This window comes from Haemaphysalis longicornis, unplaced genomic scaffold, assembly GCF_048455015.1.
Source record: "Haemaphysalis longicornis isolate Haplotype H1 unplaced genomic scaffold, Haemaphysalis longicornis Haplotype H1 scaffold_10, whole genome shotgun sequence".
In the NCBI taxonomy this organism is placed as follows: Eukaryota; Metazoa; Arthropoda; class Arachnida; order Ixodida; family Ixodidae; genus Haemaphysalis; species Haemaphysalis longicornis.
Genome location: NW_027526204.1, coordinates 138,722,955 through 138,749,625, shown reverse-complemented (window position 1 = coordinate 138,749,625; position 26,671 = coordinate 138,722,955). Strand labels below are relative to the sequence as shown.

General features: G+C 47.8%; 1 protein-coding gene across 1 annotated transcript; it reads left to right on the top strand.

Annotated features, from left to right (window-relative positions):
- Positions 1-8,022: 8,022 nt before the first annotated feature.
- On the top strand, positions 8,023-14,908 carry LOC144158071 (uncharacterized). Its single transcript, XM_077688735.1, has 2 exons — positions 8,023-8,240; positions 14,538-14,908. Exons 1-2 carry the CDS (start codon positions 8,029-8,031, stop codon positions 14,842-14,844), a joined length of 519 nt encoding a protein of 172 aa, XP_077544861.1. The 5' UTR covers positions 8,023-8,028; the 3' UTR covers positions 14,845-14,908.
- The last annotated feature ends 11,763 nt before the right edge of the window (positions 14,909-26,671 follow it).

Sequence of the window (26,671 nt, the reverse complement as noted above, 5' to 3'; positions counted from 1 at the left end):
ACGGAGCTAGCTTACGTTGGCGGCAGAGTCGAAGTCGCAACAGTGTGGTGCATGTGTAATATTTGTGTTGCACTTCGCACGAGAACTCAGGGCTGCTAAGGTTCGTAAAGAGATCGAAAATGCCACATGTTCATCGGCAGGGGATTGGATAAAAAATCTCTAGATGGGTTTCTTATCTTCTAAGACCGACGAAAAGAAGCACGTCCTGTAAGAACATTTGAACACAAAACGGCGTCTGCAATTTTCTCTCTGAAGCCGCACCTTGTAAAGGCGCAGGTAATATATTGACCCGTAAAACAAAACAAACCTTAGGGTGCGACTATTACAAGCCTCCTTCAAACGCACCTTACTAATAAACATCTACAAAAGTTCAACTACTGAAAGGCAACATGTCTTTCAGTAGATGAGATTCGCGTTGGTGGAGTCTGCCAACGGGAAATCTTACAGATCACAGCTGTTCAAATAGATCCTTTTCGAATACACTTTTAAACAAGGCACCATCTTCCACTGTCACTTCAGCCATTGGTACTAAATTTTATTTGTTGCTGAAGCAAAATTACTAAAGTAAAATTCCTAGTCTGCATTCCAAGACAAATAGCAGCAAAGTCAATGCTTGAATGTGGCCTGGTGGATCGGAGCAATGAAACGTGAAAAAAAAAAAAAAATCCCCCCACCTCCCCGAACGGGATCGTGAGGAAATGCGAATGCATTGGGTGCACCGATGAATGCGCCTGCGAGTAATTATTATTAATGGCGTACTTAATGAAGAGAGACGAGAGTGTGAACGTAACCATTAATTCATTCATCAGCACCTGTTTGTGTTATCGTTGTACCTGACGGCCACAATCACCGCCTTGTGGTCGCTGAAGTGCACGGTCAAAGGGTCTTTGAGAAGCATACGCGCAGCACAGTTTCGCGTGCCGCGCGTATGCTTCTCAAAGACCCTTTGACCGTGCACTTCAGCGACCACAAGGCGGTGATTGTGGCCGTCAGGTACAACGAGAGGAGAGAGAGACCCGCGCAACACGCCCGCCCCGCGCGCGAGCTCTCTCCGCCGAGCTCGGCGATGCGAGCACCCTCACACACCCGAGCGTGCTCCTCCTCTCCACTCACTCTCCGCTACTCCGCCCGAGCTCCGCGATGCGAGCGCCCTCACACGCCGAGCGCGCTTCTCCTCTCCCATTGCCCTCCGCTACTCCCGCCCGAGCTACCACGAGCTCCGGTTGCTAGGCGCGCCACAGCTGTTGCTAGGCGCACGCCAGGCAACGCACGAAAACCCCCAACTAAGAAATGCATTCGCATTAAAAAAAAAAAAACAGCGCAGCTAGAGACAGGACGCGAAGGAAGATGAAGACACAGGCCATCGCAAGTCCTGTGTCTTTATTCCTTTGTGTCTTGTCCCTAGCTGCGCTGTTTTAACCGTGTTTCATAGCAACAAAACACCTCTCATGCGGCGTTGCTTGTAAGCTGCGCATTTTGATCCTCGCAGCGGCCGTCCACATCCCAAACGTTTTGCAGCTGAAAGCACACATTCATCCACAAGCAACACACGCTGCTGACAATCGTCGAGTATATGCGTAGGCACCTAAACCAACTACTATTGTAATTTTATCTTGCTAATTTCAGCTAATCGAGTTATCAGCAACCCCAGCAGCATCTCATTTGATGTTTCATCCGTGGACGAAGCGACAGGCAATGATAACAACGGCCTCAGCGCGAAGGTGAATATAACTCCTTCATTTTTTTAGACTTTCATCCTTCCCGGTGTAGCCACTGGCGTTTCGCGACTATAAGCACGATTCCGGGCACACCAAAATATAAGGATCAACCTGCCAACGTATCATATCGGCCAATCGACTGATCGGACAATAGAATGGCGAATCTATCGGTCAATAAAACTGTCACTGCGGGTTAGTGAGTGAGACGTGTTGCTGAGTGTGGAGCTGTGTTCAATCGACAGCTCCGGTGGCTGCATTTTGGTGGAAGGGGAGAATGAGACAGCTGTGTGCAAGACGCGTGGTGTCCGTTGAAGGAAGGACACCTACATGAATATATAGCTTGAACCGGTTCGCGAACGGGTTCGATGAGTGGAATTATCACTGAAATTTGAAAAAAAAAAGAAACATTTAGTAGTTTAAAATGACAGTCAAATAAAAATACAATCAAAAATTCAAAATGCCGCTGTTCCCCAAGGGAAGTGGCGCAATTGCAAAGCAAACTTTAAACAATGACGAGATATTAAAACCAGTTAAAGTGGCGACGATTTACCACCAGACTTTATGTTGTCCTAGCGACTATTCATAAAGTCACCGCCAAGGGATATGATGGTGGGATATATTTTCTGCCCTTTCCTTTTTTGTTGAAATCGCAATCGTCCCGCCCACCGCGGTGGCTCAGTGGCTAAGGCGTTGCGCTGGTGGGCCCGAGGTCGCGGGTTCGATTTCCGGCCGCGGCGGCCGCTTTTCTCATGGAGGCGAAAAGCAAAAACGCCCGTGTGTACGAGATTTCGGCGCACGTTAAAGATCCCCAGGTGGTCAAGATTAATCCTGAGCCCTCCACTACGCGCGCCTCATCGCCTGCGTTGCGTCGGCGCGTTAAACCCTACAATCAATCGAAATCGCAATCGTCGTTATGGGATCGCCCATCAAGCTAACCTTGAAGCCTTGAATTTAGGCCTGCGTACTGGCGCGTTCAACTACCAGCGCTTAATAGCAAGGGCGCACATTTTTTATATTTGGAACAAAACAGAAAAATCCTAGAACATGCACATAAATACTACCAATGAATTAGATTACTTGGTCACCCTGAATAATTTGTTAGTTGTCACCTTATCGAATGTGTTAGCCACACTTTTGTAAAAAGTAAGCTTTAGTTAACGCTCAGTCACTGCATTATTGCTCTGACCACTGCAATTCCTTTTGCGATAGCTATACCGGATGTGTCCATTACAATCAGTATGTCATAGTACCGCTTGACCCCCGGCCATCGTTCCGTCTGCTACATTGCGGAATCTTATAACAGATTATGCTGTTACAAATGAAAGGGAAGTTTGACGCGTGGAGCATGAGACGGGACTTTTTTGGGTAGACGCTCTTTAATTCGTCCACAGCAGTACTCCGCTCCGGAACGAGTAGCAGTAAAAGTAATGTAGTGAGTTGGGCAGTCAGTACAAGTGCACCTTCGAAAAAAAGCAGATGAAAGAGAAAAAAAATCACGCCATATCCACGGAATGAATGATGATAAGTGGGGCGAAGCGCGAGAGGGGGAGATCATCGGTAAGCGTAACTCTCCCGTGAAAGTTCGCCCATTACATCATTAAGAAAGACGTAAGACTGTGTGCGTACATTGTACAAATAAACTTTTATTTTTGGAGTCAATGCCCCCAGGCCCAGACCTGGTGAAAGACCCCGCGCCATCGAGGAATACCCCGCACCTCCACCACAATTTGTCACGTAGGATGGGACACAACGGTGAAGAAAGAACTTTTATTTAGGGCGAACTTGTGCCCGAACAAGACGAGAGGAAACGAGCAAAGGTCCTTGCGTCTCATTCGATCTCCGAGAACGACTGCCTGCGTTCGTGGCGTGATCTCTTGCGTGATCTCCCCCTCGCAGTGCACGTGCGCTCGCGCCTCCGTTGGCGAACACAGACAAGCTCGCGCTCCCGGTGCCGGTGCCGAGTTTGCGCTGCCGGTTGCAGCCGGTTCTTGCGCGTGCAACGCGGCCCACTTTGCGACATCTCCGAAAGCATGCGGCGGTCACGTACCACGAGACACAAGGGATGGACAGACCCATGGCTTTAGGAGCTTCGCCCCTAAAACGGCAGAACAAGCAGAAAAGATAACCGCTGGGCGAATGGGACAGTGTGAGGTACCGGCCTGCCTTTCTGCACGTGTCATCTGGTTTATTACTGTTTCTGCTTCCAAGACAAGGTCTAGGGCTGCAGTTTCTTTCCAAGGGAATACGTTCGCACCTTAACAGATTTCCCTGACATATGTGTTGTTATTTGTATCTCTAAAAAACGGAACTGTCCACCGTACTGTCCTAAAAAACTGACCACGGAACTCACTTCCTTCGCATTAATAATACCCTCGGTTGTGAAAGGCAGGACAAAGAAAAGATTAGAGCAATACCCACGTTTTTTTTTACTTATTCTGTTTTACTTACTTTTGGTGTAATATTTTAAAACAACGTGATTCGCCTTTTCTTTTTTGTTTTTCGTGTAAACACATTAAAAAAATGGCGGCTTTGATGCCCCGTGCTATATCTCTGCTCCGTGGCGCAGCTTATGTTGCAGTCCGGCAGACTTATTTTAACCAGCTGGTGATATTAAACGTGGATCAAAATCTCGATACACGGACGTTCTCGATTTCCATCTACTTCCGAAAAACGGTCGTGGAGAAGGGAAATCGAGACCAGTTGTGATCAGCAGCAAACGGCTTAGCCACTGAGCAGCTCCGGCGGTGACACTTGTCAAGTATCAACAATTTGCAGGTGTCGGACCTTTTAAACAAATTATGAAATGCAAAAAAAGATTGCACACATCGGGTGTGGGCTTTCGCTTTTGCGCAGTGGAGCACTCCTGCAGCCTGATTGCTCCAATAAAGTCGCAGCTAGGGAAGGGCAAAGCCGTTTTATATCCCCTGCAAGCTGCCGAGAATGGCATTTCGTTTGGTCAGCTTGCACTACGCTCGCGCTTCCAGCAGCAACAGACCATTGCTTCATTGGTGCTCATTCATTTCCCCTGTGTTACATAGAGCGTGATAGTGTTCAATTGCCTGGAGGGGAAAGCGCGCGCGTGGGTACGAAGTTGATGTTACGTGAAAAAAAAAAAAAATGCCTGAATTGCATTGACTGTGCAATGATATATATTCGTCCTTGTCGACCTGGACCCAGACGAATTTTCCTTCAACTGCGGAGTTTTTGAGGAAGCCGTATAACTTTCCTTTGTAGACGCATGGCTGCGTTCAGGTGGATGTCAAACTTTCCTTCGCAGAAAATTACTCCACCTTGGGGATTTCTCCTAAATCTGGTCGATTAACACCTGATGATGATGATGATTCCTATTGGTTTCCCCTTTGAAGCGGGGTGATGACATGTCATCTTACCAAAAAGGACTAATATAACAATGTTTTACACTCTTGGTTTAATACTAGCGCTGCTTAGGGCAGGCACTAAAGCTTATTAGGCCCGAAATACTTTTATTTCCCTGTTACAGGTGGTAACTGTCCTAGGCAATATTCCCCTCTCTGCTTTTCGTCCACCAGCATTCTAATCTTCTTTTCGTCCCCTCGACAGCCTTGAAGTTAACTTCCTCTATGATACCCTTAAATCCTAGGGCTTCTGAAAGCCCAATATTCCCTTCATGTAGATTTGGATGGATACCCTCACATTCTAACACTATGTGCCGCATAGTTTCTGTTTCTTTTCCGCAGACCACACATACCCCATCATTTTGTGAATACTTCCTCACAAAACTCTTAGTTCGCAGGCAACCTGCTCTAGCCTCAAAAAGCAAAGCACTGCCCTGGGAATTATCGTAGAAATTTTCCTTTCTGATGTTCATCTTCTCAGCCCTGTACATCTCTAACGACGTTTTAGCTTCCATTTTTTCCCTCCATTTATTCGTTTCAATCTGCGTTGCCCCTTTTTTGGTTACCTTGGCTGTTTTGGATTCCCCACTGTTCTTTCCGTATTTCATCGTTAGCCTGTCCATTACTTCGAGTTGTTGGTCAATTCGTTCTCGCGCTACAAACGACTAGCCTCCTGGTTAGCTCAGTTGGTAGAGCGACTGCTCCGGTTAAGCGGTGGTCCCGGGTACGAATCCTGGACCAGGACGAATTTTTCTTCAACTGCGAAGTTTCTGAAGAAGCTGTATAGCTTTCCTTTGTAGCCGTATGGCTGCATTCAGGGGGATGTCTAACTTGTCTTCGCTAAAGCTAACTTTTAACAAAAGTGTGGCTAACACATTCGATAGGGTGACAGCTAACAAATAATTAAGGGTGACCAAATAATCTAATTCATTCGTAGTATTTATGTGCCTGTTGTAGGATTTTTCTGTTTTATTACAAATATAAAGAAAAAGTGTGCGCCATTGGTATTAGGCGCTGGTATTTGAACGCGCCAGTACGCAGGCGTAAATTTAAGCCTTAAAGGTTAGCGTGATGGGCGATTCCATAGCGACGATTGCGATTTCAACAAAAAAGGAAAGGGCAGAAAATATATCCCACCATCATATTTCTTGGCGGTGGCTTTAATAGTCGCCAGGACAACGTAAAGTCTGGGCGAGAAAGTAGGCGGTAAGTCGTCGTCACTTCATCAGTTTTTCTAATATCTCATAATTGTTTAAAGTTTGCTTTGGAATTGCGCCACTGTCCTTGGGGAACAGCGGCCTTTTGAATTTTCGTTTGTATTTTGACTTGACTGTCGGTGTAAACGACTAAATGTTTTTTTCTAATTTCAGTGATAATTCATATCATCGAACCGGTTCTGTACGTGATTTTGTCGAACCGGAACTGAACCGGAACGAAATGATTTCGCCTGAATCAGAACCGTAACACCGAACCGGTATTTTTTCGGTTCGACACACCGAGGTTTTGTTGACTGCCAACCCATATTTCTGTTTTATTTCAACGAGCCCCTCATTTCTTATTCTGAATCGCGATATATATATATATATATATATATATATATATATATATATATATATATATATATATATATATATATATATATATATATATATATATATATATATATATATATATAGCTTTGACAGCAATTATTGTGGTCAAAATGGCTTGCTTTAGCATAGTGAATAACAAATAAAAAATTTACTCGAAAGATCGATCAATCAATCAATCTGCCCCTCAATAATACACCAATAATGGATTTCCAGCGAAAGATATCTCGGGCCACCCGTTATATCTGCGGAACGATATTCTATTTTTGAGATATTCTATTTTTGAGAATGTACAAAGAATGCATTGGAAGCCGCACTAGGAAAGCTCAGCCATAAATTGGGGATAAATATAAATAAATCAAAACAACAACCACGCAAAGATCCTGTCATTCAACTTACGTACTTAGGCAGATGGGGAATGAATTTTTGTAATTATATCCTGTGTCAGTTGCCAATCCTGATTGAAACAACTAGACCGTAACTGGCGTATAATTAGTACATTCTACACTCGGTATATTTGGTAAGGAGTAAAATAAATCAACGGTTAGTTACTTTTTACCCTGAAAGGCTGGTGTATACACCTAAAGCGTACTCCCGGTGATTACTCATGGGAAAGACTCATAGTTGAAGTCACTGGTGATCACCGACCGAAGGTTTATTTAAAAAGGTTAAAAAAAGTCGTTTCGGCTTCCATATGGAAGCGATCACCAGTTTCTTCAACCATGAATCTTTTACCCGACCAGACGAAATTTCGTCAAACTTTAGATTTCATGGGACTGATGTTTGAGTCTTTACAAAAACCTTAAAAGAAAACTTAGGTCAGCCTAAAAGTACTGCTTCAGGATAGGAAACCAACGCTTTGAATTAAAGAAGAAAAATCGGGTCTGGAGGACAACATAGTTCAAATTAAAGCAAGGAAGTGGACTTCGGCCAGGCATGTATAGTGCGAAGGACTTGCAATAAATTGACCATCCGGGTAATGAGAGGCTACCTAAAGAAGGAACTAGGGAGTCAAAAAAGCGACGGAGAGACGGAACAGGAAAATTCGTGGCAAAGAATAAATTAGGATATCGTAGTATAGCAGTGGTTCGAAGCCTACAGGAAAGGCGTGGGTCCTGCAGTGGACATAAATAGGTTGATGATTATTATTCAGAAGAGCAGGTCTCCTCTAAACACGACAGCCCTTTTATTGATCCAACTTCATCACGCAGCCAGCAACCCTGCTAATCTTTTCTCCTATTCTTGTCTTTTCCATCCTTCCTTCCTTTGGCTGATCCCTCGGTCGGCAACGCCATTAACGGCCAATAATGGCGGCGTCTCTTCCGACCACGACAGGCGTTAGAGATCATGCGCAGAGAGGCCCCGCTCATTCATGACATCGAGCTCAAGATTCAGAATGGCCTGGAAACGGAGCGCAACATGTCCTCCGTGCGCCAACTCATTATCCGGGAGCTGGCGAAGATGAAGCAGAGGCACGGCCTGACTGTCTCCATTCAGCGCAGGCAGGCCGAGGAGCGACTCCGCGAACTGGAGCTGCGTCTTGGCGAACTTCAGAAAAAGTGAGTCGCCGCTGCATTAGGGTACAAGTTAAGAAAGCAACATTTCTTGCTTCATTGTTAATAGAATCCCCTTTGTAACGAGGTAATGTCGTGCCATCTCACAAAGAATCTAATATATCTATGCCGTACTCTTCGTTTAATTCTAGCGCTGCCTTTAGAGCCAGCTCAAAAGAAATTTTTTATGTTACAGGTGGCAGCTGTCCTAGGCAATATTCCCCTCTCTGCTCTTCCACCAGCATTCTGATCTTGTTTTAGTTACCTCTACAGCATTAAAGTTGAATATTCGGTTCTGCCCTTAAATCATGGGGCTCCTGGGAGACGAATATTTTCCTTATATAGCATTGGATGCATGCACTCACATCCCAACTCTATGTGCCACATAGTTTCTGTTTCCTTTCCGCAGACCACGCATACCCCATCATTTTGTGTACACCTCCCCCCAAAGCTCTTAGTCCTCAAGCATCCTGCTCTAGCCTCAAAAGGCAAAGCGCTGCCCTTGAAATTATCCTAGAAATTTTCCTTTACGATGTCCCATTTCTCTGCCCTGTACATCTCTAACGCGTTGTAGCTTCCATTTTTTTTCTGCATTTATTTGTTTCTATCTGCCTTGCCTCTCTTTTTGGTTAGCTTGGCTGTCCTTCATTCTCCCCTCTTCTTTCCGTATTTCATCTTTAGCCTTCTAGTCTTCCTTAGCCACTGCGTGTCCACGCTTTTCATGTATAGGCACCTAAAAACATTAGATGTCCACTTACGTGGATCTATTTCTCTCAACCTCCCCTCAAAACATACTTCGCTCTGAGCTTCTTGAACTTAAAATGACGCTCAGCCCATATCTCCCTGCACTGCTTCGTTAGTTGTTTTCCATGCGCTCCTAAGTACAGTTCTCTGATTCACTTGAAGGCATGATAGAGCGTCTGATTTTAAGCATAATACTGCATTCGCAAATGTGAGGCCCGAAACCATTACTCTTTTCCGAAGTCCTCTAACTACTTCTTTTAAATGCGACTGCATCTCATTCACTCGCCTTGTCCCTGCATCCGGCGTCGTCGTCGTCGGCGTCCGCCCCTCCCCCATTCTCCTCGCCGCGCGAGCTGCGCTCTCCGCCGCTCTCCGCCGCTCACCCCCTCTCCTCTCCGATAGCGAACACTCTCTCGCGAGGGGCATTGGATTGGATTGGTCTGGCTTGGCTTGGCTTGGATTGGATTGGATTTGGATTGGATTGGAATAAAGTGGATTGTGTTGGATTGTGTTGCGTCATAGCCGCGGCAGACGCACTGCCGCCGGCGCGTCCCCTCATCGTTATGCGCGCTATAAAACGCGGTGCCTGCGCCGCTCCGCTCCATGGTTCCAGTGTCGTTCCTCCGCTGTCCAACGCTGCAACGTGAACCCCCATGCGTCGCATCTACACAGGGGTTCCCGGGAGGAGAGGTGGGAGTTTTTTTTGTTATGCCCCCACAGAGCTCTATGCTTCATTATAGCTGCGTTTCGCTTTCCCTTACTCTTAAGTTGCTCCTCGTTAGCTATTAGTTCTCCCCTTTGTTTATCGACACTAAATAGTTATATTCCTTGACTCTGTGGAATTCGCCATGCTGGATTTACACTGCGTCTGTGCTAGTGTCATTGAAAACCATTAGTCCCGATTTCTCAGTGCTAAAATTTAACCCGACGTCTGTGGCTCCCTGGCCACTAATACCTATCAGCCATTGCGTATCTCTCTGGTTATTAGCTAAAAGAACAATGGCGTCTGTGTATAACATTCCCCAAAATACGCTGTTCTCTCACTTCGTATTGCCATACGTGCTTTAGTTAAACCATAATTGACTTTCTTCCAGTTTCTTTTTTAACCTTGCCATGCAAAGCATCAACAGCATTAAGCTAAAAGGACATCCATGTTTCGGTCCTCGAGTAGTATTAGCCACTTTATCTAACATGGGTTTTGACCTGCTCTGTGCATTTCTGCCCTTCCCATGTCAGGCGCACCCTATGATCTTTATAGATTGCTTTAATGAACTGTATTAACTCGTCATCTAAGCCCTGGAGTTTCAGCACCCTTCACATCAGTTTTCTGTTTACGTTGTCATATGCCCCTTTAATGTTCACGAACGTTACTCATAATGGTCTTATCCGAGGTTTCGAAATTTCAGTGCACTGTGTTATCCCGAAAAAAATATCATCCAAGCGCCTCCGTTGTCGAAGTCCGTTCTGCAGTTTACCCAGGATTTCATGTCCTTCCACCCGTGCTTGGATTTCTGATTTGATCGTCTGCAATGACCACTGATGTTACTGCAAGTGGTCTGTATAAATCAATGCTGGCTTTGCTTCCTCTGCCTTTATATGTTAAATTCATCCTACTCTGTAGCCAATGCCCGGTCCAACTTCTGCTGATGGGAGTATTTTGGGAAGCACTAAATATTTGAAGTCAAACTCGGCGAGAAAAGCAGGTGATTTCCCGCAATAGGGGCTATCTCCTCTCAAAAGTCGTGCGCGTTGATATCACAGCTAGTTGCGCCGGTGGAGGGATACAAAACGCGGGCTGTTGCCGTCCTTAATTTGACCCCAACTGTAGTTAACCCTCTGCATTTCTCGGCAAGTGCTTCCCCGCTGTTAGACGTTTACGTTCGAAAGGAAGCGTTTTTACTGTCTTCGGGAACCCCGGAGTCTGCACGCTCTCGTTAGCTTTTCAGTCAAATCCCGACACATCAGACTCAGAGGGGGTCGGAAAATGGTTCAATATATCATCTATAACTCGGTATACAAAAGGAACCATATCCACATACACACAAAAAAGGGCCCATCTCCCCGCAAGGGGGACTCGAGTAAATGCGTCGCATAGGGGGTGTATTGCGTTAACGTTTAGTGTTTGGGGAGTTGGTGGTAGTGAATGCGTTGTATCAGCAGCTTCTTGACGTAGTTTGAATGAGTAACGATATAAGGCGCGTTCGTAGCCTCCCATTCTGTGTCGGCTTTGTGGCGCAGTGGGTAGAGCACCATGTACATTGCGTTCCGCCCGCAGGGTCGAGGGATCGAAACGAGGCGCCGGTAAGTATTATTTTTTTATATAGTGTAGGGGGAGGGGTGCGGACCTGTTGTTGAGAGCGAGGTGGGTTGCGTGATGCGGGAGAGGAGGAGTGGGGGAGAGGGCGCACCTGGAACGGCTGTTGCGGACGCCGAGGTACGCCGACAACGCCGGGTGACATCGTGAGTTAAAGATATGCTCTGCATTTAAAAAAAATCCACCTCGAGGAATGTTCAAGCTATTTCAGTAAAATGCGCTGTTGGGTATAGTCGGTGCATGGGAGATTCAGGAAATAGCAATCAGGCATACACAGGAGGGATGACAAACATAAGACATATGTTTGTCACCCTTCACATATGTGTGTGATTTTAGCACCCCTTAATAAAAATCCCGGGCCATCTCCACTAACGTGAAATCTGCGGAGGGGCGAAACATGCAGTGTGTAAGAGTATTCTTGGCGCCTTGGAGTTTTTGCCAACGGGCATGAAACCGTTGGGTGGTAGAGGTATACATCTTTGCTGTAAAAGTATCTTGTCATTGAAGCACTACGCTTTCTAGCGCGAGGCATAAACGAGTGTCCCGTCCCGGTGTTTTTTTTTAGTACGTGTTACGTTCTAGCGCGAGGCGTAAGCGAGGTTCCCTATGTTTAAGTACCAGACGACGACTACGACGACGACAGCAGACGCTAACAGCCGCTGAAATACAGGCGCCAAGTTCGCCAGTCTAAGCCACCATCTCGGTTCCCTCTGGCGTCCCACTCGTTCCCACTGAGAGTAGCAGTGTTGAACCATGGGCTTAGCCTCTTTTCTTAGCGACCAGCTGGAAGTGCTTTAAAGTCGAAGACCTTCAGGGCTCCATTGTGCAACGAAGCCAGCGTTGTTGTTGTCCGGTACACAAAACGGCCGCCACTGTGAGGTGTAAAAAATCAGAGCACTTCCAATGTGCGCAGAGGGCAGTCCAGCGAAGCTGGAGGTCTGGTTGGATTTGCTATGTTGAGGTTTAGTTATATTGGGAATTTGCTATACTGAATTATAAGGACAGTGGCGCCATCTTTACGTCACAGACTACGAACACACACGATTGTTGAGTGGAGACAATTACGGCCACGCAAATCACAGCGCAGGCTCTAGTGCACCGCACACGTTGCCTATGAGAAACATGCGGAATTGCCCAATGGCAGTAAAAGGGCGCATCGCGAGCACTATGAACGACTCGGGAAAGAAGGGGTGGCAGTGGAGAGGAGTATAAAGCGTGCCTGTAACCACACTCCTTCCATAGATAACCATGCTTCACTGCGCAACACAAAGCGTGGGAAAGCCAGCTTACACTGACCAAGTTTACATCGATCTCCTTAAAGCCGGCTGCACCGCTAAGCACAAATGCACTGCTGGAAGGGCATTTTTCCAGGCGCAATACGGGGCCTAATATCAAGATCTGGAGTCCCTAAGAATTTTGCATTTATTTTTATGGATTGTTTATACGCTCGCCTCTGAGTAAACCGTCCACACCATCGCGAGAACCTGGAATATTTTGATATATACAGTTTCACTGTAAAAAATAGGTATGAGTTGGCATGAAAATTTTAACGCCACGCTACCTGAGCATGTTGCCAGCGGCGGAACAATATTTGGCATAGCGCATGAGGGCGCTGACGTCGTATCACGTGACAGGAGAACGTGACGGCCCGTGAGGCTGAGGCTGAGGCTGACTGTGGCTGACAACACGTAAGGCTGAGTGTGGATAGAACAGGTGCCCCTCGGCCACAGAGAGCTCTTTCCGAGGCCGCCGTGGAGTGATGCGTCGCCAGCTGTCAAAGTAATTCTCTCCAAAAGAAGGAGAAACAAAAGCGCAGAAAGAGAGCGCAATACTATGCGGCAGTAAGGAAGTATTTCTTAAGTGTCGTCAGGCTTTTGCCTTTGAAGCACTTAAGCGGACCTAAAGGGACTCTGCAACACTTTCGATAAGCGCTTTCACTCTTTCCTTCTTGTCTGGAACCACTGCGAAAGCTACAGTTATCGCCACCACGGAGCGGCACTGCGTGATCTGTTCGCAGCAGATGCGCCTTGCGTTTCTGCTTTGCTTTTGTATCTTTGTTTTCTTAAGTGGCTATATCAAATTCGTTTATTGCTGCAACTGAAGGAAAGCCTGCCAATAGCCTTTACGCCGCTGTAATGATGTACGTCGAGTGTTCAAATAACGCCAAAGACCGAAACAGAGAGAAAAGCCCTTTGAGTAAGTTTCTAAGTTATCTGATTGGCATAAAGCAAACATTTCTGGCTGAGGTACTTTCTGGACCCCTATTCTAAGTACTGAGCATGTTTGTTGACTACATCCTGAAGCATTTTTTTTTTGTTGAAAAGAGTGTTGCAGGGTTCCTTTAAGTGCGCCGAGGAATAATTTTGGCATTACCACGAGTACGCCGTTCTGTACAGAGAGGCGAGCAAGGGGAGGAGCTCCGAATGTGTCGTCAGACACGGCGCAAATACGTGCGCGAATCATTATAATTGCTATTGCGGTCCCATACAAAGACTTCGTGCCTTCGTCACGAGGGAACAAAGCGACGCAGGCAGGGACCCAGTTGGGGCGCGACAAGCGGTGTCGTCGAGGTTCGGGCGATGCGTGTTCAGCAAGAATAAAAGGAATGGAGGGGGCGGAGAAGGGGCTCTTTTGCGTTGGCAGCTTACTAACACCTCGGTCCAATATCACTCGCAAAGGGCCCCGTTTGCTTGCATTAGCGTGGCTGACACGGATTGTTTGGAGGCTGCTGGCGATCTTCTATGATTGCTAAAAATGGCTGCGTTACAATTCGCGGAGAGCTTGGTTGACAGGTTCAGAATTGGAACGGCGCAGCGGTTCAGCGGTCACCAACGCAGACGACAACTTTGTAGCAGACATGTTGAGCAACGCAAGCCGCATTTTCGTAAATAATGTAACTTTTATTATTACAAACATTATGCATTTTAAAAACTAAACAAAGGTATCGCCCCCACTAGTAAACTATACTAAATATTTTAATAAAATACCAAGTTAATTTGTTACAACGTTAGTACACATAAAGGTGGCGCTGCCATCGCTTAGTAGTTTAGACAGTTTAGACAGGAAGGTAGCCTGTAGCCTGCATCGTTGCTAACTTCGATGCTGTCTCTTCGAAGCAGTCTTTCGTTAGAATTGAAACTGGACTTGACATGGCGGAGGGCCCACGAAGTCGGCAACGAAGCCGTCTACAGGGTAAATTGGAACAGTATATTATCTCTATGATTGGAACGCACCCAGTACCGCAGTTGGTTGCTGAGCACGTGCCCTCCGGCTGCCTCGCTGCCTTGCAGGAACCGGGAGGCCGAGGGCAGGTACGGGGCCTTCGTCAGCGGCGTCGCGTCGGGCGAGATCAGCGACGAGAGGCAGGCCCACTCGATGCTGGACGGCATCAAGAACTTCTGCGACTCCATTGTGTACTTCGTGGTCAACATCTGGACGACGCTCTACGCCAAGTGCATCGAAACCGCCAAGAGCGTCTTCGAGGGCCTCGGCAACATGTTCCACAGCTTACTCGGCCGCAGGCAGCACCACTTCCGCGGAACGAGAGTCTAATAAACGCCTTCCGGACAACAATGACTACAAAAATTCTGGGTCAAATGTGTGCGCTCCTTCCTGAAAAATGAAAGGCGGAGAACCCTTCACCGCTCCTCAAAGTACATACACACATCATTGCAGTTAATACAGCGCAACTGATTTGGTTGAAGTTAGTACGTTTGGCCGCGTCATTTTCATACGCAATGCAATGACTGCACAGCCTTGGTTCATGATTACGTAGTAGGCAGAGTCCGATTCGCCACTAACTGCCAATGTGCACTTCAGACCCAAATGGTCGTACAAACGCATTGCAAGGGAGGTCCTCAAAGCCCACCCTTTTCTTTTCGTTCGGACCTTGGCGGAGAGGAAACCTGCTTGCTTTCCCTGCATAACGGGTCTACACATTTGTCTTTACAGTGAAGCTGTGTCGTGCACAACGCAAAAATTATGCCCTTTTCGTGTCTGCCACGACCTCGATTGGTTCTGCACGCACGACGCTGCCGTCGACGTTGCCGCTGCTGTCCCTTCTTGTCGCTTCTTACGAGCACACTCCCCTTCAATACACATTCCTTGACAATGCGCATGCAAAAAATACTACCATACTCATCTACGTGCAAAAAGTTTCTTGAAATGATGTATTGTAAGACGTCTAAGACCAATGCGGTGCCAACGCGTTTGCTTCATTTGCATGGGCACAGTATAAAACGCGCCGCCGAGCAAAGCGTTCTATTTGTGCTTTGTGATCACAAATACGTCATCGCCTCGTTGTACATAAGGCCGCTGGTACCGGTTGACGACGTTAGATCTCAAAGCGTATACCGTTACGCTTAACGTCAACCCGGCGCATACCCCTATGCCCCCCCGACCCCCGCCTTTCCACTCCAACTGCTTTGGCAGCGGTTCATTTTTAGCCTCCTAGCGACGATGGCACCACTGCCAGTGAGCCATGGTACGGCAGCGTTCTTTTAACGGCACGTGAGATGAAAAGAGATGTCTGAAGGCTTGTCACCAGCTAAAACAGCAATGATGTGCAGTCTTTCCTATTCCTCCTTTGCCGTTTTTTAATCGCGCATTGGAACTGACAGACTTGTTCGTATACGTACGGTAGTGTCACGTTTAGTCGCTACATGACGCCATATTTGAGATTTCGGGAAGTTTAGTGCTAAACGAAAATTATTTCCGTAAATTTCTTTAGAAATTCCTCGCGGTTATCCCACTATATAAGACGCTGGATTTCGTATGAGCTAGAGGGCATGTACTCCACAAAATCGGTTGTATGTCACTTTAGGGCGAAAGACTTACATCTGTATGTCTCAAGGTCGCGTTGTGAGGTACAAAAAATCAGAGCGCAGTCCGGGAAAGGGAAACAGCCGCACCAAGGAGGTGAGGGAGGAGAATGTTAGCGGCGGTGCCCGTAGAGCATTCTATACTATTCTGTAAGCACCTTGTATGCGTCACTGCGTGGGTTCAGAGTTTCATACCACATCGCATATGGTGAGGAGGAGGAGGAGGAGGAGGAGAAAACTTTATTCTAGCAAGTGGTCAGAGTTGCGCGGTGGCCACCGGCCTAAGGTTGGTGGCGACTTCGGTGGCTCTTTTGACCAGGGCTTCTTGTGTAGCCCGGTCGGAGCTACCCAACGCCTCCCTCCACAGCTCGCTGTTGGTGATTAGTGGGAAGGGGTCTTCGGGACACTGCCATATGGAATGACTTAGTGAGGCGTGCTCCCCACACAGGGGGCATGCTGACGAAGGGAATTCTGTCGGATGGATGTGGTGGAGGCGAGCTCTGCTTGGGAAGGTTTCCGTTTGCAAGAGCCGCCAAATACGCGCCTGGCTTATCGTAATAGGTGGATGAGGCGGGGGAAATTGTCGACGCGAGAGGCGTTATTGCTCTGTTATGTCGTTAAATGTGATCAGTCGGTCACGACGGAAGTGGCTAGAGCAGCTCGAAATGCCGCCCGGTGGAACCGCCGTCGGTAGGGAGCGGATATGGACGAAGCTGCGGCAACGGCCAGCGAGAGCACTGAAAGTTTAACAGGAGGCTTAGAAAGTCTGCACATCCACTTAATGTTTTAGTATCACCCCGTTAATGTTCTGTTTGATTGATCGGTTGGAAAACGCGAGCGATGAGGCGTTCGTAATCCTCGCACCGCGAGCTGGCCAGTTCGCGCCCCCACTGTGTCTCTAACACGTAAGTACTCTCTAACACTTAAGTACTTCGAGGGGGATGCCAACTTCATGGCTTCACCACGTTTCCTTTGTTTTTGTCCGCAGCAAATATTTGTTATGTGAGACCCAATCCTCTCTTCGTCAGCTCGTCACGAATCTTTCTCGGGCAGTTTTGTCCGAGCCGCGAACAGCGAATTCGCCGAATGAAGCTCTACGAACTCAGGTTAGCCTGTCATGTCTCCCGTCCACGTCGTTAGCCAGGTGTACCGTTCAATCCAGGTGACCGCGCTTTCCCACCGGTGTCCGGCACGTACCGAATTTATTCGGCTATATCGGTCATTCATGTCTATTGTGAAGAACGTCCCATGGCCAGCTTTTCAGGACTTTCCATTACTTTCTTCATCGACTGCTTCAACGTTACTAAGCTTTCTTCAAAGTTATTTCACGCAGTTAGCATTTAATGTGACGCACTACTTTTTGTTCGATATCGTGGTTTAAAAGACGCTTCCTCATCAGGTTACGTAGGGACGAATACCACGAGGCGTACTCTATAAGCAGCCAGTTAGTGCTGGCAACGATGACGACGATGTGCCCTTTTATATCACAATATCAACTACAGGTGTTTTCGTCGGACTTACGCCATTCCTTAGAAATAAAACATGCACTGTCGAGGGCTGGCTAAGAGGGCAAGACGGACTGGGACGGCTGGTAAGCGCAATTGTGTAGACTGTGGTCAGCAGTCATCTGACCTCACCAGTAGTATGAGCTTGAGCATGATAGAATTTTAATTGAGTGGGCCCTTACAGCCCACCCGTATACACGGAAGCGGTCCTTGTCAAGTGAAAAGCCCGGTGCCGGCCATTTGTCAAGCGAGAGTTGTTAGGTCCGGACATGTCGGCACGGTGGATTCTCCGTTATGAAGGACGAATTAGAGACGACTGTATTTCCGCATATTAAAATTGCTGCGTTTGTCTCTTTATCTGTCTTTGTCTGCTAACCGAATCGACAGAAAAAAAACGAGAATAGATGTAATAGCCACATACAATTTGGGGGCTATTATATTTCTATTATATTTCTTATACAGTCTAGTCCACTTAAAACAACACCCGATTGCCAAGGAAATCCCATCGTTATAACCGATGATTGTTATATGCGGGTTGCTAAATAAAAAGACGGAGCAGAGCTCAAAACATTTTATTTGCATGCAAGCAAGATTGTACTGCTACCTATTTGTGGAAAAGAAGCCATACTCGCTCAGCTTTGTTTGCTGCACATGAAGCTGGCGCACATCTTTTTCAAGAGCATCTATAGGTGCTTCACCTAGCTGAGCGAAGAGTCCTTCGTGGAAACGAAGTCCCTGAGAGATTATCATGCGTTGGGCCTCCTGCGAAGGTGCTACCCGAGTAGGCTGTGCAACCGCATCGTCAGAGTTGTCACTGCCACCGCTGTCCGCAGGATGTCTCCACGCAACGATCGCATCTTCAGTGAGGCACTCAGACGTTTCCGAAACACCGGCCCTGACGTCTGATCCGCGGAAAAACGGAGGTAGTTGAAGAGAAACCCAGTAAGCAGGCACGGGGACGGTTCCAATTAATTAAAGCGGCGGTATCGGGAGGGGCGTTTGGAAGGAGAACTGGTTCCCTCCACCTCTCGCTTCCTCGTAAGCGGCGCAGTTAACTCGTTCTCTGAGGGAGTTACGCAAGGTTCCACTAGATAGGTTCCACGTTCTGCTTGCAACACACGTGGAGTAGGAAACGCGGTTCTATAAACGTTGAAGTAGGGTACCTCGATTAACGGGCGTCTACGCCGTATGGCAGCGTTCGCATCGATACACACGGTTTGGAGCAGTTTAACGCGGGAAATTTAAAATGATTTAAGCAAACCTTTGGCGTCTTTACCTTGGGAGGAGCGCGACGCAAGAGGAACAACATGAGAGGTGAGCGGGAAAGCGAAGGGAGGCATTTACTTCGCAAAAGCCGATAAAGACTATCGTCTTTTGACGGCATTTGCAACGGAAGGAGCAGATACGCGGCCAATTTTTTTAGTCTAGGAACTGAAATATCGACTTCAAGTCACGCTATGCCGTTTTAGGGGCGAAGCACCTTAGGGGCTCGGGCTTTCAGCGTCTCCTGTCCTCGTCGTCTCATGTAGTCACGGTACGAAAACGCCGAGACACTCGTTTCCAAACGCCTCGCGCTAGAACGTAACGCGTACTGAAAGAAAAGTATACTGGACAAAACCGGTATAAAATAAACTAACATGATTTAAATATTTGTGGAACGCTCCCTGTCCGCTTCAGCAATCGTCAAGGACAAGCAGAAGCTGTCTGTGGACGGGTTATAACTTGTGCTACACTCAGGTGCCCATCGGCTTTCGACGCTTGGCCTGGTTGGCTCGGGTAGTGCGTCGAAGCAAGAAAAGACATACTTCTTACCTGGTGCCGCGGTCTCGTTGATCACCGAGGACGTGGAGTGAACTGTGTGTGTAGTGAGTGGTGTAGTGAGTAAAGTGATACATGAAGTGTGTATGGTTTAGGCGACCCGTGTAGTAGAGCACAGCGGGTCTTTGTATCGGCTATTAATAAATTTTCTTGAAGACGAGCCCCCAGGGCGATGCGGGGGCATTGCGCTGCGCTCGCGTTGACCCCTGCCATTACACCAAACTGGGGCAGATGGGGAATGAAAATTGCTTAAATACGTTTCAACGCAAAAGAGGGCGCCACCGCCCAAGCAAGCGCGATTGCCCCTCCCACCGGCGCTTCTCCGGCGCCCAATCAGCGCGCGCCGTGTGGCAAGAGAAATACTTAAAATATTTGAATACACGGATACAGTGCGCGCTTCGCCCCGTTCCAGGCTTCACGTTAGTCGAGATGGCCCTTTTTTTTCGCGGCTGTCCCCCTTTATTCCTGCCTTAAACACTCAACACAAATTGAACATAAGTAAAAAAAGGAATGAGATAATTCTCAAACAGATTTCCCGCATTTTATTTGAACTTGAAATGTTTATACCAAGTGTAACCAATATTGATTATGTTTGTCTAGGCGATATTATCAGCGTCAAATTAAAGGGGCGAAACACTTTAAGGGGCTCGGGCTGATGGCGTCTCATGTAGTCACGGTACTAAAATACAGGCAAACTCGTTTTCCAACGCCTCGCTCTAGAACGCTTTGTGCTTCAAAGACTCGAGACTTCTACAGCAAAGCTGTATTGGCCTCGAGGACATACCGTGGCGCCACCTACGAGTGACGTCACTTGTAGGATGCCGGGTTATGTTGTCGCCTGCTAGAACACATTTCGTGTGCTTATGCGACCCCACGTTTTTTGTTGTGGCCACCGAGTGCCCCCTCCTTGCGGTTTTGATGCAAATTACAGAAAAAAAAGTTGTCTACAGTCCGAATATTCCGGACAAGCTATCAGCGACTCGCTTGTTCCGGGCGACACCGCCGCGGATATAGGTAGTTGCTACCATCGCCACCCGACAGCTCGTACGCAGCCAGCTAACGCTAGGGACGATGCAATTGGTGCCGAGAAAAGTAGGCTGTTAGTTCATTATGAAATTCTTGTGACGTGACATGTACGAGGCTGTGTGTGCAAAAAAAAAAGTGACCTTGCACCAGCGACGGAAATGTGCCGCTCAGTTATGAACTCACCACGCGTACTGCGCGCATTGCCTGGTAAATGAATGACTTTGTGAGAACGGTGAGCGGATTGCTTTGCCGCATATGCTTAAAAGTGTTGGTACGATCTGCAGTTTAGCTTAAGCAGTGCCTATTTCGCCTCCAACGTTTTTTTTTTATATTTATGCCCTGATACTAATAACGATCACTCTATGTACTGCTGATATGTTTACTTTGCGCGACAACTTGTCTGCAATGTAGAATGGTATTAACGCGAGTTTCCGATGCCTTAGAGCGGGTTTAGACTTGCCTATGTATATTTTTAATTAAGGCCTCGCCGTGTAAAGATATAATTGCAACCCTGTTTACAATAAGCCTGCGCCTTTCTCTAGCATAAAGTTAGATAACTCATGAGTGCTCACAAAAGGCGCGGCTGTGTACGAGGCGAAACACGTCGTGGGGTAATGGGCAGATTTAGAATGGAGGAACCAAGCGTTGGGGCCCCCAAGAAGTTAGGCGGAAGCCAAAGCAACACGCTTGCGCGCGGTGAGTTTCCGAATAGGCCTTCTCCAACAGCTCACCGCCGGTTTCGGGTGCGCGGAGTTCGATGTTGGGAACTTTAGGCTTAGCGTCGCGTCAGATATTTCATCGCCGCTATCGTTACAGTCGCGAATGAGAGTCCCTAACACAAATTTTCCTCACAGTGTCACCCACCTTTCTCGTATGTAGAAGTTTGTAAATGCGGTGACTGCCATTTAAGCGATCGATGATCAATATACCTGCCACGGGCTCGGCCGATTTTTGCGCGTACGTACGGGCCGGTGGTGCTGATCACTGCTGATAACACTACCTAGCACAATTTTTCACCACCCAAACATCCGCTTTCGAGAATGTGGTATTTCTTTCCCGCGATCAGTGCGATTTTAAAAAAGCGGCAACAAGGTGTTGCCGCCGCGACCTGCGTCGGTTCGAGCCGCCGGTGGGCAGGCACGGGGGATGTGTGTGCGCAGCGTTTCTGCGAGCACTAAACGCTTTATCCATTTCTTGCGAACGACAAGCGAAATCTAGAAATTTATCTCTAGCTTGGCGATCGTCGCAGCCTACAATGTTGATCAGGGAAACGAGCCGCAGCTTATACGCTTCCACCGGGTTCCGTCGAATACGTCCGCATACACCACCACGATCAAGAATTTGCAGGCAGCCTACCACGCTTGACACGGTTATAAAGTCCCCATGAGGCCAAACTACGCCTGAAGCAGTGATTATTAACTTCAAACGCCGAAAATTAACACGAAAACACACTTAGAATACGCGTCCTAAACGAAATGTGACGCGCTGCAAGCCAAATATGCAGAAAGGTAGGAATGGGGATCCTATACAAGTGACGTCAAAACGATCGCAGCGCCGGCCTCTCCAGTGGTCCCTCGCGGCCGCCCCCAACTGTTTTATCTCCACGGGCAAAAATGTCAAAGCGCAAAAGACTAAGACGCCGAGCTCTCAGCATACAAACCGTATTATACACTTCATCATAACTTCGAAACCGCATCATACACTTATACACTGCATGCTTCGCCCCTCCCCAGGTTTTAGATCAGTGGAGATGGCCCGGTTTTTTCCTTTCCCCAGCAGTGAGCTAACTAAACCCGCCCACCTAATTGCCTAAACCAATAAACAGAAGTCCCAAAGGCGAATACAACGATTATAACTTTTGGCGCCTACTGCAGCCAGCATGAATGGGAAAATGCCTGCAGAGCTGGAACCAAGGCCGACGATCCACGCCTTTCTAGAAGCCGCCTACACGCCGGTAATTGTCGTGAGATGTGTCGGAAGCGACTAAAGAAAAAGAATGCGTCGCTTCCGAAAGCCGTCTGCAACACCGGCTGTTGCTTCTCGCCAGCGATTTAACCAAAAAGAACGAAGAAAACGTAACGAATCGAGCTCCTCAGCAACGCACAATCATAGTCCCGCGTCGTGTTTTCAGTCGTCTGCTCCGACGCAGCAGACGCCATGGCCTTCAGCCTCCGTTCGATATGCTGTATTGGACATGCTCTTTCGGGATATTTTCGTTTTTATTTCCGATCCGGTTACAATCATACCTTCATCGCGGTTGCATTGAAGCCGCGGAAGTAAATTTCCCGCGATGTGAATAAGGAAATTCAGGAAAAATACCGCGCAAATGGACGCGACGGACGAAGAAGGACAACAAGACAGGCGCAGTAACTATGCAACACCAACAATCCCAACAACATGCTTTACTAAGGAAATTGAGACTGACGGTTTCTCGGAGTTCTTTCTTAGTGCATGCTTCTTTTTTTTTTCCCTTTTCGCATGCCACCAACGTCGTGCACGACCGCACGCAAACAAACAAGCAAAAAGACAGCACACAGCTGAGTGAAACAAACAGAGAATGCAATGCAGGTCGTCGAAGAAAAGGCCTAGGTTAGGAAAGCTCATGGCGGAAGCTTCTCAGCAATCTGCGGAAACTTCGCCGGAATGACCAGTATGCGCTCTTTGGTTAGCCTGTCCGTGATTCTGGCTTTGGTGTGCGAGCCGAATGAAGCCACCTTCCTGCCGGCGCTGGGATCTATTGCGAAAAAAATTTTCCACCGTCCGCGAAGCGGTAAGAGAGGTAAGAGAGCATGATAATTACAACGCTTTCCAAGTCTTGTCAGCCATGATGCTGACGCTGACGACGGGTGTCATTTGTACTGAACAGCACAGTAGGTTTATACTGACGTCTCTAACTGTGCGCGTTACTAATGGATGCCTTGATGTTGTTAAAACAGCATAAACAAAACTTCACTTGTCCAAGCAGCGCATAAAAAATTAACACAGGATTCTTTGGTGGATGTTTAAGAATGAGTGATCATTTCATGCCTCTCCCACGAGGACTTGAAGTTCGGCCGGATGCGCAGTCCTTGCTCGAGCTTTAGAAGCCTACAACATGTCGTTTCTCGCACACTCCTCGCACAAAACGCCAACGGTGCTTTGCGTTCTAACCGCCAGTTGGGATGTTTGTTCGCTTTAGAAGCGTCATTGGGACTGCCTGTACGTCTCTCCTTCGATGTCTACTGATAGAGTTACAGTAGAGCGGGGATGAGAGAGAGAGAGAGAGAGAGAGAGAGAGAGAGAGAGAGAGAGAGAGAGAGAGAGAGAGAGAGAGAGAGAGAGAGATAGATAGATAGATAGATAGATAGATAGATAGATAGATAGATAGATAGATAGATAAAGAGAGAAAGAGAGAGAGAAGCTCTTTATTAGAAAACAAAGCTAGTGTTTAGCCGGCGTACAAAACCTTCTTCATGCTACTGTGTTAGGGGAGGGGGAAAAGGAAGAAAGGCCCAGAGAGAGGAGGGCAGAAAAGAGATACAAGCTGCGAGAGGGACCAACGAACTTAGGTAAGAAAAGGCAAGTGCGAAAGTGTCGGAGTGAAAAGATCCAAAGTTTTTGAATTAAGCCAGTGCCGCTGAGGTACGAAAACTGAAATTTTAAGGCTAGGCGTTGCTGAGAACAAGAAGGCCTGGGCCCTAAAATGGTTTTTAAAGTCACTGGTCCTTGCGTATAACCTATGCGTGCAACGTTGTGTAGCAAGATTGATCTAGAGTGCTTGTAGGCAGGGCAGTGGAGTAAAGCATGCTCGGCTGTGTCATCCGGTGCACAATTGTTGCACCAGGAATCGGGAGATCGTCAAATCCGGAAACGGTAGCTGTTGGTGTACGCTACGTTAAGTCAGAGCCGACGAAATAATGTTTCCAGATGAGGGGTGAGGTGGTGAGGAAGTCTTGATGACAGCTGAGGGTCAAGGGAGTGGAGAAATTTGTGGCGGTGAGTAGGATGTGACCAGATTCTGCTTCTCTCTGAAAGGGCGTAGCGTATGGCCAAGGTAGAAGCGTCGTGTTTGGTTAAAAAAAAACACGGTACGGTACGGTACCCGGTAGGCGGAAAAACTGGTTGTGCGCATGCGCAGGTGTACCGTATACCGTACCGTAACCGGTTCTCCGGTCTGCCAAAACTCTATGATTATCGGCATTTTGTCGTCGTCAATCCCATTTCATCATTTTCGCCACCTACACGGCCCTCCACTCGCTGCCCCCTCCATTTTTCGTTGGGAGGCCGGGCTACGGACGCCGCTTCTCGAAATAGCAAAGCAGACCGCCCCACCGCTGCCAGCTTAGACTGACGTCACCTTTCTCCGCGCGGACCCTGCAGTTCTCCCTTCTTCTAACGCTTTCCGTCCCCGTATCGACGGCGATATTTGTTGCGGACCGACAACACCTGGTAGACCGGGCGAGACAGGCTGCCGAGACCCAGGGCTTCCTGGACTAAGGAGGTCCCCCACTTGGCCGTCAACCCAACAACATTGACTGCTCAATTAAATGTTTATTCCCCCTCCTCCTGGATCACCTATTACGTACGCAATAGTAAGTCGCACCAACTTAATCGTAAAACCTGAATGCTCAGCCCACAGCATAACTTGAAAATGTTAATCGCAGCGTGATACTTGGAGGAGCACATAAATGCCCTCGGATTCTTTTTAGACGATGCCCATGTTTGGCGATGCCGATGGTGTTGTTTGCGACTGCGCAGTCGCTTCAGGGCTGTTGTCATTTTATAACATAATTTTGCGCCGTGTGGGTAATTGAAGTGCGTTACATGGTGCGTTACATGGCTAATATAGTGCGTGTATAGGATGAGTTATTTTCTAGGAAAGTGAGCGCAGCGTTGAGTCGTCCTTTTCTTCTTTGTGTCGCATCTTTTTTCTGGCTGGTGTTAAAGGAGTACTGACACGAAATTTCAAAGCTGAAATAACTATGTAAAACGCTTCATTTTTATCAGGAGATATCTCCCAGCAAGTTTCAACAGCAACAGTTCAGCGAAACATATTTAAAATCCATTTTAATCTTCGCCCGCACGAGAAAGCCCAGAGCGGGCCGACGTGACATCATCTGCTACGTGCCCCAAACTGCCGACGTCGGGGCTCCCGTGACGAAGCCGACGCGCTGGCTGTGGTTGGCGCGCGCTGCTCGGGCGTGTGTACACGTCATTGTTTTGGGACTGACGTCATGCTGCTCGGGCCTGTGGGGACGGCGAAGACCTCGGCCGGTCTAAGCGCGCGCGTGCGCTCGCTCGCGCGCGCTTCCAGAGAGGCAGCGATACGGCAAGAATGGTGACGCCATGTGATACATGCTGTCATGGCGGCCGCTCGGCGTTTTTTTGTCGAAACCGAAACTGGCACGAATAAATGACGCCGTAAATGAATGTTTACGCTGCGCTCGACCGTCTAATCTGTCATTCTATGATCAGTGGGCTAGTAGGCACGCATAGCAGCGAAAAAAACGTAACATAAAAATTTCGTGTCAGTACTCCTTTAAATTATGAATATTCCCCGGCTCGCCCAATACACAAAACACGTTTTTTTTTGCTAGAGAGATCGTCACATGCTAATTTTGATAATTCGCCTTCTCTCTTGGGTTTAACAGCGGAGCTGTTGTTGCTGGCCGTAATGTGTGCGGCATCATTAAAATCTCCATGTCATAGTTACTCCAGCCGTTTACCGAGCCCCTGAGCACACGTTTTACGAGGAGCGACCGGCGTCGTCCAGCCTTGCTAGCGGTGCTCGTAAAAAATACCAAGAAAACAATTCACGTGTGCCCGCGCCTCAAGGAGGGAGCATAAGGCAGCTCGCGCTACAGACGCCCAGTTTGCGAAGCCGGTTGCAGCCGGTTCCAGCGCGTGCTGTTTGGAGAAATGTGAAAGCCTGCGGACAAAACGGTCCGGGCCCGCAAGTCATGCATGAGGAAGACGGCGATTTAGGTGGATATGACGACGACTACTATTACTAGAGTGAAAAGCAACTACGGAACATTGAACTAAAGAATTTCAAGTCTAATTCGATGCGTGGTGGTGTGTCCTTTAGTGCTTACATAGAAAGCGATCCTCCAGCTTTGATGTGGTTCAAGCCTTGTGCGACTTAGTGCAAGCGTCACCAATTTTTTTTGTGTCCATTTTTGTTGTGTCGTGCTTAAATTGCGCCAGTCAGACACACAGTAGACCTTTTTT